The following is a 15,828-nucleotide window of genomic DNA, read 5'->3' as shown; positions in this document are numbered from 1 at the left end:
CTGCCATAGACACACCAGTGTTGTCGCTCATACACCATAATAATAATAACCAAAAATGTAAGGAAACATACTGAGCATTGTGGTACATGGTACTTTGAATACAGCTCTCAGGAGATAGATAGAGGTAAGCCAGTCTCTGAGTCTGAGGCTATCCTGGCTAATAGAGTAATTTTTCAGGCCAGCTAGAGTTATACAGTGAGACTCTGTTTCCAAAATAAAGAAAAAGTTTAAGAGAGGGAACAACACAACCACTATAAGATGTCTTTCTTGTTGTCTGTTACATAATTTATGGCAGCTTTTCTCTCATTTCATTTCTCTAATAGCTTAATATACTAAACATTTCTTACTTCATTGAGGGCAAGTCTGAGAAGTAATTTCTTTCATTTTTCAGGTAAAGAAACACCCATAAAGATATATTAAGCTAAGAATTAGTTTGCTAGTCTGTATAAATTCTGCAAGTGGAGAAATGTAGTTGCTAAAACCAGATCTCATTATGTTCAAACCTGATAGTTCCATACCCCAAAATCTTAAATTTATAGATACAGATGTTCTTGTGAGACAGTGAACTTTTTTGTTAATTTATTTTCTACCTCATTAAGTCAATATTCAGCTATAGCAAAATATATGAACTACTTCTTGACTAGAAATAGAACACTAACACTGCTCTTTCCTCATTATTGTTGCATTCTGCATTGCTCTCTTAGGATGTCAGCCTTGGATTAACTGAGGTAAGTTTGGTACAATAAAGCCTCATTTTTATGAAGTATGTTCTGTTTTTTTCCTGTGTGTAGAGTCAATTTTGTCTTTAGTGTGATTTTGTTTTTGTTTTTAATGTGCATATATATATATATATTTGGTTTTAAATGTATATGTTATGCTGGTTTTAAAACTTGACTCTATAGAAATTATCCTGTATAATATCAGAATGTCCTGTATAATTAAGAAAAGTTTTCTGAATTAAAAGCTCTTGCCAGGTATGATGGCATGCCTCTTTAATCGCAGCACTTGAGATGCAGAGGTGAGCAGATAATCTGAGTTTGAGGCCAACCCTGGTCTATGTAATAAGACTAGCCAGGGCTGCACAGTGAGAATCTGTCTTAGGAAAAAACAATGGCAGCAACAAAAAATATTGTTTAACATTACACCTATATGAATCCTTCCAACAACATTTACTTTAATATATTTCCTGTTCTTTGTCTCCCAATATAAAATATACTATATTCTCAGAATTAAGTACATTTTATTTTACAATTTTATAAATACTTACCTAATAGAGCAGAATATTAGAGAAGTAAAAATGATCTATTTTTTAAACTAATAATTGATGCTTATTCTTTTTGTTCCATGTGTTACTAATATATAAAGTTGTAGTACTTTGACCTGAATAATAAGCAGCCCTAAGCTTCCCTTTTCAGAACTGGGGATATTATGTTATTACTTTTGTGTTTTAGTGTCAGGTGGTGTTTTGCTTTGCTTAGCTTTGCCTTATTTAGTACTGGTTTTATGGAGTATTAGTTAGCTTACATTATAAAATATTGTTTGTTTGCTTTCTCAGATAAGTATCGCATTAAATTGTAAAAAGAAAGCACTGGTATCAGACACAATTCAGTGCTAGAGATTTTGCTGTCATGAATAAGGCTCCATGCACAATCCCCACCAGCATGAGAGTTTGTGTTGGGGAAACAGGAGATGAAAACATGATCAGGCTGGGCATGGTAGCACATGCCTGTAATCCCAGAACTCATGAATGCAGAGGCAGGCAGATTTCTGTGAGTTCGAGGCCAGCCTGGTCTGCAAAGTGAGTCCAGGATAGCCGGGGCTACACAGAGAAACCCCATCTCATGAATGAATGAATGAATGAATGAATGAATGAATGAGAAAGAAGAAAGGGAAGGAAGGAAGGGAGAGAGAAAGAAAGAAAAACATGGTCAGGACTTGAAATGTTGCATGACCGTATACTTTCCTGTAGGAGTTAAATAGCATTTCTCAACCCGTAAATCACTATCCCTTCGGGAGTTGAAGGATGCTCTCACAGGGTTTGCCTAAAACCATTGAAGATATCAGGTATTTACATTAGAGTTCCTAACAGTAGCAAAATTACAGTTATGAAGTAGCAACAAAAATAATTTTATAGTTGAAGGTCACCCCAAGATGAGGAAAGCACGAGGATCGCAGCATTAAGAAGACTGAGAAGCACTGAGCTAAACAAATCCTTAGTATTACATAAAAGTGAAGATTCAGGAACATGGAGGTGGTTCAGTAGGTGAAGGTACCTGCCATTGCATCCGCATGGTGGAAGGAGGAGACTGACTACTGCAGGTTGTCGTCTGACCTCCAAACACTTGATGGCATCTATGCACAGATTAACAAAGCATAAAGAATTTTACAGGTGATTTCTGTAAGAGTTGCCTCAGTGTAGATAAAGATATCTGCTACCTAGGTTCAGTCTCTTGGACCCTCCTGAGAGAAGGAAAGCACTCATTTCTGACCTGCACACACATGCCATGTATGATGCTAGAATGCCTGCACATGTACTCACACAAAATACATTTTTTTTAGCACTCAGGAGGCAGAAGCAGGTGGATCTCTCTGAGTTCTGGGCCAGCCTGGTCTACATAGTTCCAAAACAACCAGAGCCATGTATAGAAAAACTGTCTCAAAAATCCAAAACAAAGAGAAGTTTTATCTGGGGATTAATATTTCAGTACTGCCTTTACATTAAATTCAGTTGTGATACATGTTACTCCGGGGAAGGTAGGAAGTTGAAGAGTTTAAGGCCAGCCTGGACTCAAAAATCACAGGGCTGAGAATGCAGTTCAGTGGTTGAGCACTTAACTAACATTCACAAAACCTTGAATTCACTTTTAAAATCCTATAGTAAAAAATGAGTGACATTATTTTATAATTTTTAACACTACCAATAAATGAACCAAGAATGTGATGATCATCTTTACTAAAAATGACAGCACCACACACCACAACCAGCTTCAGCTATAATAAGTTAATTTTTTTTATTTCCAGTTGGCAGATATCCCTGTGACAATTTGTACATACCCATTTGTATTTGATGCCCAGGCAAAAACTACTCTGCTCCAGACAGATGCAGTCTTACAGATGCAGGTAAATGCTGTGCAGTTGGTAATTTGATTTAGAGATGTTCTTAAAAATTGTCTCAGGGTTTGTTTGTTTGTTTGTTTGAAACACTAGTGGGGACACCATTGTTGACATGTTTGCATAGTATCTTGTGAAGTCATGAAGATCGCTACATGAGACACAAATGTGAAAGGAGTAATTTGAAAAGCATAATTTAGCTTTTGTTTCATGTTAAGGTTTATCTTCAAAAATGAGAAACCTCCTTTGTTATATAAGTACATCTTTACAAACAGTTTTATTAGCTTCCCTATAAAACAGTAGATTGTTTCAGACGCCTGGCTTCACTCTGTCCTTTAAGAGTGTACTTGAGAAAAGATGGAAGGAGTGAGAGGTGAAATAAAATTAAACTTGGAAGCACTTCATCACTTAAATGGGAAGAGTTTGAAATTGCCTTGAGCCTGTTGTGGTAACACATATTTAAATCCAAGATCTGTGAGTTCAAAGGCCAGCCTGGTCTGTATAGTGAAGTCTGCAACAGCTTAGAACTGCAGAGGCCTGTCTCAAAAAGGAAAAGAAGGGGAAAATTACCTTGAAGTTAGGCATAGGTGTTTCTTTCCCTTTTTTTGCTGTGGTTGGGTGGCTTTTGTGGGAAGGACAGGACAGGGTCTCACTGTATAACCCTGGCTGGCTAGCCAAGGATAGCCTCAACATCTGAGCTCTGCCTCCAGAGTACCCCCCTTCCTTTCTCTTCTCCTTTTTCAGTGAGCTTTTTCATCATAATGAATTTTTTGCTTCTTGAGAACAGGGTTTTTCTGTGTAGCTAAGGCTGTCCTGAACTTTGTTTGGCTGGCCTCAAGCTCACAAAGATCTTTCTTCCTCTGCCTCCCTGAATGCTGGGATTACAGGCATGCACTATGCACACAGATCATAATGAAAAATTTAAAAACTAGTTCATAGAAAATACTAGGCAAGGTGGCACACACCCTTAATATAGCACTTGGAAGGCAGGCCAATATGAGTTCCAGGCCAGCCAAAACAAAACAGTGAGACTGTGTCTTTAAAGGATAAGAAAAGTTTATGTGTGTGTGCCGTGCACACTTACATATACATGTATATGATATTACGATGAAACTTTGTGCTAACTAGAATAAGTAAAATATTTGGGCTTGGTGATGCTTGCATGTGATCCCAGCCCTGATTCAGCTTTTGGAAAGTGGGAGTATGCAGGAGTTCAAGGTCATCCCACCTTGTTGTGTAGACACCATGAGTGGGGCAACTTAGAAGGGAAAGCATTGAATTGGGGGCTCACAGTTTTAGAGGGTGATCCTCTAAAACTGGCAGGAAGCAGGTAGGCATGGCCCTGGAGCAGTAGCTGAGTTTTATATCTTAATCTTCAGGCAGGAAGCAGAGAAGAGAGTGGCTGGGCCCTGATGCTCAGAGCCCATCCCTAGTGACATACCTCCAACAAGGCCATATCTAATCCTTCCTAAATAGGCCACACTAAATAGTCAAATACATGAGCCTTTGGGGCCCGTTCACATTCAAACCTCCATACTGAACTTCATAGGAAGATTAGGGTAAATGAGATTATATGAAAGTAAAATAAAAACATTAAAGTAAAATAAAATTCTGATTGATTTGTTTGTTTTCTAGATGGCTATTGACCAGGCCCACAGGCAGAATGTCTCCTCTCTTTTTCTCCCAGTGATTGAGTCTGTGAATCCTTGCTTAATTCTAGTGGTTCGCAGAGAGAATATTGTAGGAGATGCAATGGAAGTCCTTAGGAAAACCAAGAATATAGATTATAAAAAGCCACTAAAGGTAAATGATAACTTCTTTGCATGAATTGGGACTTCTGTTTAGAAGCTATTCTGGGTATTTGTGTGTGTGTACGTGTGTACTCTAAACGTTTTGTGGGATTTGGGGATTTTTTGTTTTGTTTCTATTAATTACAGGCTTATTTTTATTCTGTATGCATGTTTTGCTTACATGTGCATATGCTGTGTGCATGGCCTGATGCCTCTAGAGGTCAGAAGAGAAGTTAGATCCTGTGGAACTGTAGTTAGCACACAGTTGTGAACCACCAATTGGGTGCTGGGAACCAAACCTGGGTCTTTTGCAGGAGTAACCCTGCTTCTAACTTGGAGCCAGCTAGATTATCTGTTTAACTTTGAAACTGTAGACTGCTGAGATTCATTAGCAATGAATAGCATGTTACAGGATCTGAGATGCATTTTCAGCTTTTTACTGTCTATTCAGTGTTCACATTACCCTGTTTTAGGTTATATTTGTTGGCGAAGATGCTGTTGATGCAGGAGGTGTACGCAAAGAATTTTTCTTACTCATCATGAGGGAATTGCTGGATCCTAAGTATGGCATGTTTCAATATTATGAAGATTCCAGGCTCATTTGGTTTTCAGATAAGGTAAAATGCCCATCTACCACAGTTATTTCTTCATATCTTGTTTCTATTTCCGTATATATCAAGTTCACTCAGGAAGACTAGATTGCTAACATTTTGGTAAAAAGTCTGCTTTACTACAACTTGATGTTAGGAAGTTTTAGAGCTATTGTCAGTATACAACCTTTTTTTTTTTTTTTTAAGTACATTTCAAGTTAAAATAAATTGGGGAACATTTAGCTTTAAACGAGTGAATTTTCCTTCTGAGTATTTCAGTTTGAAAAATGGAATAGCTATTACTATGCCGGCTTCTCTTCTGGGTGGCTTCATTTAATATTAGAGATCACTGGTGTGCTGTAATTTAGATTAAGGGCCCACAGACTGTAGTGTGTGAGCCGTATCTTCTCACCACACACTTTCATACGCGAACATACCTGTTGGCTGTGACTGCTTTGACAGCGTGCACATCAAACGCAGGGTTCATTAGTCACAAGGACCCAGTGTTGAACTAAGATTAGGATGTTTACCAGCTGGTCCTTTATAGGAAATGTTTGTTGAACTCTGGTTTTAAGAATTTTCTATCATCTATGTTATTGATAAGATTTCTTTTCGTGTGTTTTAGTCTTTGTTGCAGGAGGCTGGCTCTCTTGTGTGAGGATAGCAGTTATTAATGTCAGTGCCCAGAGCAGTTCCTGAGGGGGAACAAAATAGTGCCACTATAATTATTCTAGCGTGAAAGCTTTTATAGAGAGAGAATACCTCTACATTGTTTAGTCAGTATCTGCTTCATGGGCAAAGGGTCTTGTCCAAGTTACCTGTTGAATAGGCCAAATGTTTGCTAGTGCCCACCAGTGGTCACAGTGCAGATTGGGTCTCGTGTCTCTCAGTCTGTGTTGCAGTTATTGTTACTGATGCCCACCTACATTGTCTATCTTTTGAGGGCATCATGGTGTTGCCTGGGACCTGATCAAACATCCTCAGCACACTGGTAGTTCCACCAAATGCAGCCAGACAATAGCACCAGTATTATGATGTAAATGAAAATACATTTTAAGTTGCTGTGTCATTTATTTCATCTAAACTTTAGGATATAGCTGAGTAGAGATAAACACCTAATGTTGTTTGCTATCATTTGAAATAGTTAAACTCTAGTTTTGAGATTATTATGGTTATTCTATCAGTGTGTTTATTTTTAAGTTAAGGGGTTTTTTTTTGGAATTGGTTATTTTAGTATAATTTAGTTTTATAAGTATATGAAATGTTTGCATATTTCTACAGTAAGATTTATAGAATAGATACATTGGAAGAAGCTAAGCTTTATGTCATTTTTCTCTTTTCTCCTGTAAAGAACTCCTTTTGGGTTTTCTTTCTGCTTTGTTTTTGAAATGAGGCCTCTATGTAGCCATAGCTGTCCTGGAACTCTATGTAGATCAGGCCAGCCTCAAACTCACAAAGATCCTCATGCTACTGCCAGTGTATGCCACCACCCCTGGCCGAGTTCCTGATACTCTTAGCCTCCGTAGTTGCCAGGATTACAGGAGTGTACCACCATAACTAATTTGAATGTATGTTGTATGTTTTTGTTTCGTTTTCTTTTGTTTGAGACAGGGTCTCACTGTGTAGTCCTGACTGGCCTGGAGCTCCCTATGTAGACCAAACTGGACTTCAACTCACAGATCCACCTGCTTCTCCTTCCTTAGCACTGGAATTAAAATTATATTCCACCACTCTTGGCCTTGAATTTTTTTTTTTTTTTTTTAATTACTGTTTTAGAGGTAGTGTTGGCTCAATTGGAAATAAAGCATGTGTCTTAGAAACATAAGGACCTGGGTTTGATCCTCAACATCCACCCACTTAAAAAGCTTGACATAAGGGCTAGGGAGAGATGGCCCAATGGCTAAGTAATACTGGCTGCTCTTCCAGAGTTCCTGAGTTCAGTTCCCACCTGGTAACTTACAACTAGGATCCTGGGGTCCGATGCCCTCCTCGGGTTTGCAGATGCACACTCAGACAGGGTACCCATATACCTAAAATAAAGAAATCTTTACCAAAAATAAAATAAAACTTGGTATAAGCAGGATATAGTGACTCACACCTGAAACCCCAGTGCTTACGAACTGAGTTTGAGTAAATCTTAGGCTGCATCTAAAGTTACAGTTGCGGGCCAGACCTTGTCTCAAAAAAAAAAAAAAATATATATATATATATATATATATATACACACACACACCAGGCATGGTGGGGGGTGTGTGTGTAACCCCAGTGCTAGGAAGGCAGAGTCAGGAGGATCTTGGGGGCTCCCTGGCCAGACAGTCTAGACTTATTGCTGAGCTCCAGGACAGTGAAAGACCATGTCTCAAAGGAAGTGGCTAGCTGCCTTAATGACACCCAAGGTTGCCATCCAGCTACCACACACGTGCATGTGTGCAGATACACACACCATGAACAGTTTATGTGTTTTTGCTTTTATTGTCTTGTCAACCACCCTCTTACTCCTGCCTATCCTTGTTATCACACTCGGGGATGTGCCCATAGAAATGAAGCCTAACATCCCACATTCACTGTTTAGTAACATGAAAATGCTTTTGTTTCTGGAAAGAAGTCAGTTGTGAGGCCATATGTATGTCTGTAATCCTGACTGTCCTGGAACTAGCAATGTAGATTGTTCTGGCCTTGAACTTAGGAAGGTGCTCCTACCTCTCTATTCAATCCTTTGAATGGAAATGGACCCAGTGATGTTCATGCCAGAGAGACAGGAATAGGAATGAGCTTCTTTCTTATTTGTTACTTTTCTGTGTCTTTGAATTTTCCCACTGTGTAGAATATGTTTTTGTATTAAAAATTAAGTTTTAACTTAGAAAAACAAGTACAACTTTTTTCTTCTTTGTATTTTTTAGACATTTGAAGACAGTGACTTGTTCCACTTAATTGGTGTTATCTGTGGATTAGCAATTTATAATTTTACTATTGTGGACCTCCATTTTCCTTTGGCTTTATATAAGAAACTACTGAAAAGGAAGCCATCCCTGGATGATCTGAAAGAGCTGATGCCGGATGTCGGGAGGTTAGTGGTTAGAAAGTGCTGAGGGTAGGTTTGGGGCAAAGAGGAGAGGAGTGTACAGAAATAACCATGTTTTGTGAGTTTTGTTTACATTTTAAGAAAACCAGAGTTTCAATAAAGGAAAGTCCAGTATATACTTACTCATAAGCAGAATTGTCGAGATAATGTATGTTTTACTTTTTTTTTTTTTTTTTTTTAAACAGAAGCATGCAGCAATTGCTGGACTATCCAGAAGATGATATAGAGGAAACATTTTGTCTAAATTTTACGGTAAGATCAACAGAAATAGGTTGGCCTTACTCTCTTAACAGTGTGCTAGCATTTCTTTTTTACATAGATAAATTGCTTTTTGGGTTTTTTTTTGGGGGGGGGACAGGGTTTCTCTTTGTAGCCCTGGCTGCCCTGGAACTTGCTCTGTAAGACGAGGCTGGCCTCAAACTCAAGAGATCCATCTCCCTCTGCTTCCTGCTGGGATTATAGGCATGCCCTATCAGCAGTACCCATCCTTTTTTTTTTTTAAGTGTGCTTATGTGCATGTTTATTCTGCATGATTATATGATCACAACATTTCCTGGGACTATAGTTATAGACTATGGTTGTTAGCTGAGAATTGAATCCACATCCTCTGGAGGAGCAGCTAGTGCTTTTAACCACTGAACCATCTCTCCAGTCCCATAGATGGAATTGCTAAGCCTGAAACTAACATTTACTATATGCCAGCCACAATACACACATTCTTTAACTTTATCCTCACCAATCTATGAAGTTGTTTTTATCCTTAATTTACAGATAAAGAAAACTAAAACAATTGCATGGCAGTCATTCATCTCTGTGCTTTCAGAAATTACGTACTTTGCTAATCATAATAAGAAGGGAACTTAAATTCAGGAGACTTAACTTAGGGATTAATTTCTGAGGCTGTAACTGTAGGAGTGATTAGAGAAGGGAAGATTATTGAAAAACAGGATTTCTCATGAATTTAGGCTACTTAATAGATGAATTCCTTTAGTTTGTCTCTCTGCTTCTCACTGCCATCCATCCTTGTCTAACTCATCAGTTCTGTCCTTCCACCATGAATCCAGGAACTGAAATCATGTTGTCATGCTTGCACAGAGAGCATCTTTATCCACTGAACCATCTTGCCAGACCGCGTAAATTGTTATAAGATTGAAATGTATGTGGCATGTTTGTAAGGAAATGTGATGCATGTTTAAGATGAAGTAGAACTGTATTTTCTTTCTGTCACAGGAAAAATCTTCTGGTGGCTTAAATACTTAGATGCCCTTGCAGAGGACCCAAATTCAGTTCCTAGCACTGCATTTGGGAAGCTTACAATTGGCATTAACTTAGTTGCATGAGCCTGTGCCTTAGGCCTCCACGGGCACCTGCACTTAGGTGCATGTACCCACACACAGAACCTACGTATGTAAATTAATGGCTTCTAGTTGAAGGGAGAGCCTATTTTCTTTATAGGTATAGCTCCTGCTAAGTTCACCATACCCAGGAGCCAAACTCCAGAGTAAATGTCCCATGCACAAGAGTACTTGTTCTTTGGGTACCATGTGACAAAAATTTTCTAGGAAAAGTTCCCCAACTTGGTGAACCAGTGAGTTTTACTGGGATTACATACAAGAGAATGGATGGGGAATTATTTACAGGGAACAAAAATGACCGCTGCATCACCAGCACCCACCACAACATGGGCGACAGGTTACAAAAGCTGGGAAACTGGGAACACACTGAATAGCGTGTAGGCAACTCTACAAGTTGAAGAATGTCCTTTTCAAGTGACTCTGGTGTAAACGTCATCCAGGCACCTGTTGTTAGTCTTTTTTGCATTGTAGCTTCCTTCTTCTGTCAGAGAGGGACTCTCTACTTTTATTGTTTACTCTGGCAGGGAGGGGCCTGGTGAACCTGATCAGTTTCGGGGACTTCCTGAAGCTATTTTGAGTTGTTGGCCTTCTTGCCCAAGTCGCTTCTCTGCGGGTTTCAGTCTCAGAAGAAATAGTTACACAACAGTGTACAGAACAGATTAAAATTGATGGGTTCTTTTTAAAAGACCCAGAATGGGGGGACAGTGTGAGAGGTAGGGATGAATCTGGGAGGAAGTTAATTTAATGGATGGATGGATGGATGGATAGATAGATAGATAGATAGATAGATAGATAGATAGAGGTGTGTACTTTTAACCCCAGCACTACCAAGACAGAGGTAAATGAATCTCGGAGTTCAAGGCCAGTTTGGTCTAAACAGCAATTTCCAGGATAGCTGGAACTTCACATTGAGACTCTGTTTTGAAAAAGGTGGAGTGGGGAGAGAGGGAGGAAGGACTGTCTTAGAGAAAAAAGAAGTGGGAAGAAATCTTACTTCGAATGCTTTTCTTTTTCTGTAAAATTTTGGTTCCTATTTTCAGTAGATTTACTCATATCAGTTTAAGATTCCTTGTCTCTAACTATAGTTGATTACAATACTAAGTTCTGTGACATTCAAGTTCTAAAAGTATATATATAAATATGTTTTCTAAGTATTCAGGAACCAAGAATTGCTAAAGAATGTAAGTCAAGCATTTCTTCCTGCTGCTCTGTTGTAGAGATTCTCTTGTGAGACCCCAGACATGTCTGTCAATCGCAATGACTGATCAGATGACCAAAAAGGTCCAGATAGGCGCCTAAACTGAAACAGATTGGTACCACACTCTGTGCCCCTTTTATTGCCCCTTTTAAGCTCTATGGGAACATAAAACACATCATTTCTCCTTTTACAAAAAGATTATATTTGTGTCTTTATATTTGTGTGTGAGTGCATGTGCATGCATATGCACTGACTTGCTTGCCTATGTGGTGATTTGGAGGCTTAATTTTTGAGGAGCTCACTATATTTGCTGGGCCAGAGCACCCACACATCTGCCTTCTCCACAGCTCCTAACCTTGGTTTTAGAGCTCCAGCTCAGTCCCTCGTGATTGGAAAGCAAGCAGTTTACTCACTGAGTCATTTCTCCAGCGTCTGTAATTGGACTTTCTTTCCAGCTTATCCCTGTATTTATATCATTTATCGTACAATAGTCTTTCATGTAGTCTGCCTTTTTAAAAGAACCATGTGCCGTTTGAATGTTGAGAACTTGGTTATTTTATTTACTGCTCTATTGTTGAGTTGGTGTATGAGGATATCGTGTGGTAGTTTTGTAGAGATGATTCCTGTGTGGTAAAATTCGGTTCCTTCCCTTTTTTTAAAGGCTTTCTCTGCACAGATGTAGTCCCACTCCTCATCTCACTCATGGTGTTTTGTGGATACAAAAAAATAGCAGACTAGTAGAAGAAATAGTTTTAAAAATGTTTACTGCCTTATAAACCAAATTAGTGTGTAACTAAAAACTATCTGGAATGAAATTTCACAATAGAAGAATACAGGAAAGTACTGTCATAAGGGAAGTGCCGTGCTGACACCTGTAGATGATCTGGCTGAAATTTCCTGTATTTAGCTAACTGTGTACGTGGTAGTGTGTCCTTAGCTGCTGTAGGATTTCAGACTACTAGAAGTGGAGTCCTGGTTGGGGTTCTAAGCATAATTTGTAAGTAGGCCCTGAGCAGCATGTTTTATGTTTTAACTCATGTTTTTTTACATTTTTGTTTGTATATTTAATGAGAGAAATCATGTTACAGGTTGAGTCTGATGAATATGAGTCTGAAAATATGTTACATTTAAAATATGACAGGTTTTGAGTTTAATTTTATTTTTTAATTTCTAGATTACAGTTGAAAACTTTGGTGCAACAGAGGTGAAAGAGCTGGTTCTGAATGGTGCAGACACTGCTGTTAACAAACAGAATCGGTAAGTGGATTGCACTAGTCTCCTTGGAGTGACAGGGGTTACCAGGCGTTTTTAAAACGTGTCACAACTCTAAAGGAAGCAATATTTTAGGTTGTGCAGTGTACCACATGCCTTTATTCCCAGCACTTCAGGAGGCAGAGACAGATAATCTCTTTCATCCAACTTCAACTACATAATGAGACCCTGTCTCAAAATAGTTCAGACACAAACAAAAAATAATATTTGAATGTTTAATGGGAAAGTAATACGCCTTTGCTTCTGAAATCCTCTGAGCAGGAGGAGGAGAGAGAGATAGAGCCTGCTGTCAGGCTCTATCTTAGAGAGAGACTTTCAATCCCTTTCAGTTCCTTTGGTTTCAAGGAATCTAACAATATTTATACCCAAGAAATAGATATTAAGCATTCAAGATCATCTTTAAAAGGTTTTGTTTTTTGAGACAGGGTCTCTTCACATAGCCCTGGCTGTCCTGCCTCACTGTGTAGACCAGGATGGCCTGGAGTTCAAAGCTCCATCTGTCCAGAGTCCACATACTTTTATCTCCAGAGTGCTGGGGATAAAAGTATGTGCTACCACACCTGGTGCCTTGTTTATTTTTAATGGAAGAATAATTGGGTTTGGTTTAGTTTTTCCCATAATGACAATGTCCCTTTGAAGTCTACTCATTTTTCCAAGTTTAGTTGAAAAGTAGCAAGAAGGAGCAAAATTTGATCATGTGACCTGAACATCTGTGCCTTGCTTTTATTTCTAGGCAAGAGTTTGTTGATGCTTATGTGGACTACATATTCAATAAGTCAGTAGCATCTTTATTTGATGCTTTCCATGCTGGCTTTCATAAAGTGTGTGGGGGAAAAGTTCTTCTGCTCTTCCAGCCTAATGAATTACAAGCTATGGTCATTGGAAATACAAATTATGACTGGAAAGAACTGGAGAAGGTAAGGAAAAAACAGTCTTGTCGGAATGGAAAGGCAAGACATGCCTTATTGGAAACGTAGCCCTTCTGCGTGTTGTTGCTCCTTGCTGTGGTTATGATAGACACTCCAGTGCCCCTCGTGCCTGCAGTGCTCACTCTGAGTCAGGTGACTGGGAAAGTGCTGTAGGCCCCTACCCAGATTGAACGGCTTTCCACCCAGTGGTTAATAAAGACGCGTTTCCCTGTTTTTCTAGCAAATCCAGTGTTAAATTGGTCCCTAATATGGCTGGCCATGAGGGGATCACAAAGATTTCTAGGCCATCCCAGAAACAGACTACCACAGAACACTGTCAGTGTTGCCCCTAGCATTTTTGTTTAAAAAAGGAAAAAAAATAGTAGAAATAGTTTGTCTTCCTGAAAAATAGTAAAATAAACTGTGATACAGTTCCATGTTGCTATTTTAATAAACCTTACACGTCTGCTTACAAAGATGATAGGTCTATTCCCTTTCCCTGGGAATCAGCTTTACATTGTAAAGTACCAGGATTACAGTAGTCCTGGTTTATGAAATCTTTAATGCTGATAAAAGGTTTTATTATTTTTAGAATACAGAGTACAAAGGAGAGTATTGGGCAGAACATCCCACGATAAAAATTTTTTGGGAAGTGTTTCATGAATTGCCACTAGAAAAGAAGAAACAATTTCTGTGTAAGTATTCTAACCAGCTCTATATTCTGTGAGAATCTAATTGTTAAAGCTGAAATTTTAGCTCACTTTCTAGTTAAGACTTTTATTTACATGTATGTTGTTTCTATGTGAGTATAATGTATACAGGTGTCCTCAGAGGCCAGAAGAGGGTGTCAGATCCCCTGGAGGTGGTTGTGAGCAGTCACCATATGGATGTTGGGGACCTAACTAGGATCCTATATGCTACAGGACATGGCTTGATTTCTTTTCCTATTGTTTTTTATTTAAAAAAATCTTTGTAGGGTATTTTTCTTGAAGCTCTTCCCAGTCTTGGTAGTTCTGAGCCAGGATCTCAAGCTCAAGGTGTGCTTTTGACTAGAGCGTGCTAGAAACAGTTTAGCAGTGAAGCTCAGCTCCCCGAGTTCAGTCCCCGGGGCTGTTATGGTAGGAGAGAACTTCAGAAACTTAACTGAGTTAACACAAAAAAAAATTAAGGCTAGTTTAACCAGTTCTCTAAATTCTTCCAAAAAGGACTTCAAAATGCTCTTTCAATACCATTGTTCATCAAGAATTTATGGAGCACTTCCTGTAAAAATAATTAATGCAAAGCTAGACTGTGGTCATAGACTGCATTGCCTAAATCATTGTTCTTGGCAGTATTTTTGACAGGTAGTGATCGCATCCCCATTCTTGGTATGAAGAGTCTGAAACTAGTCATCCAGTCGACAGGAGGCGGTGAGAACTATCTCCCGGTTTCCCATACCTGTTTTAACCTTCTAGATCTTCCAAAATACACAGAAAAAGAAACTCTACGATGTAAACTGATCCAAGCTATTGATCACAATGAAGGCTTCAGTTTAATATAACCTTGGAGTTCTGACTTTACTGTTTAGTGCAAGGCATCAAACCACTTTTTTCTTGTGGATTCAGCACAGTGAGAGTTATTTCTGTAATTCTTACTTGCAAATTGTTCACTACTGTATTAATGAAAGCCAAAAAAATTAAAGAAAAATTGAGCAACTGTTAATGCTAAACTTACTGTACAGAACCATGGATTGTCCCCATCCTCATAAACATACAAGTATTGTGAATACATTAAAGTTTTACTAACAGGAATTTGAGTTTGCATATTTCAGAAATGACCTGATATGTGGGTGCATGGAAATGTTGCTTAATATTTCTTCAATCACTGGGTAAAAAAAAAAAAAATCCTTTAACTTTTGCCTGCCGATAGTCATTTGATTATTTTTCCATTTTGTAAATAAAAGTTTTGTAATAAAATAGTGACATTCAGATACCAGTAGTTTCTGTTGTAATTGAACTGAGCTGAAATTTAAAAATTATGATTCAATCTGACTTGGAGATTTTAGAAGAGCATGGTGGAAACAATCTTTTTGCTGCAACCAATGTCCATGCAGACCTAAATTACAAATAAGTATTATTTAGCCTGCAGCTCTTCTTTTTGCTGAGATATGTTGGCCAGAAATATCTAGTGGCCACTGTGAGAACCAATCACAAGTTACAGCTTCAAAACTACTGACGCTAAAGTATTACATTTTCAGTGCTTTAGAAAAATCTTAAGTGGTTTTATGGTGCTGTTGCTTAGTTATGTTAATAAATTGTGAAACTGAGTTGATGTGGTACATGTGACTCTGCTAACTACAATGCAAATATTTATTTTTAAATTAAAAATGCCATGAAAAGCTTAAATAAAGACTTAATAGCTAATATTTCAACTTCCATTGGTTCACTCGCATTCAAACTTAGGGAGTTGGTGTGTCTGTGTTTCATGGATGCAGGAGCCCTTGGAGGCGAGAAGCAGGTATCAGAGTCACAGGCTGCCTAATG

The 15,828-nt window shown here is 38.5% G+C and overlaps 1 protein-coding gene across 6 annotated transcripts in view; it reads left to right on the top strand.

Annotated features, from left to right (window-relative positions):
- Positions 1 to 15,828, top strand: part of Herc4 (HECT and RLD domain containing E3 ubiquitin protein ligase 4) — an 88,985-nt gene that overhangs the window by 55,447 nt on the left and 17,710 nt on the right. For 2 of the 6 annotated variants that reach the window (XM_021647747.2, XM_021647749.2), the window contains 10 exons: positions 705 to 728; positions 3,022 to 3,120; positions 4,747 to 4,914; positions 5,375 to 5,518; positions 8,392 to 8,558; positions 8,759 to 8,825; positions 12,301 to 12,383; positions 13,132 to 13,315; positions 13,899 to 14,001; positions 14,638 to 15,710. In XM_021647747.2, the coding sequence (XP_021503422.1) occupies positions 705 to 728; positions 3,022 to 3,120; positions 4,747 to 4,914; positions 5,375 to 5,518; positions 8,392 to 8,558; positions 8,759 to 8,825; positions 12,301 to 12,383; positions 13,132 to 13,315; positions 13,899 to 14,001; positions 14,638 to 14,846 (1,248 nt within the window). In that variant the 3' untranslated portion in view covers positions 14,847 to 15,710. Of the gene's footprint in view, positions 1 to 704; positions 729 to 3,021; positions 3,121 to 4,746; positions 4,915 to 5,374; positions 5,519 to 8,391; positions 8,559 to 8,758; positions 8,826 to 12,300; positions 12,384 to 13,131; positions 13,316 to 13,898; positions 14,002 to 14,637; positions 15,711 to 15,828 lie in introns of those variants that run through there. The other 4 variants (XM_060369426.1, XM_021647748.2, XM_060369427.1 and 1 more) reach the window with 3 other exon arrangements.

The sequence above is a fragment of the Meriones unguiculatus genome, chromosome 16 (assembly GCF_030254825.1).
Source record: "Meriones unguiculatus strain TT.TT164.6M chromosome 16, Bangor_MerUng_6.1, whole genome shotgun sequence".
In the NCBI taxonomy this organism is placed as follows: Eukaryota; Metazoa; Chordata; class Mammalia; order Rodentia; family Muridae; genus Meriones; species Meriones unguiculatus.
The sequence above is the reverse complement of the archived record's forward strand: the minus strand, read 5'-3'. Positions and strand labels throughout refer to the sequence as shown.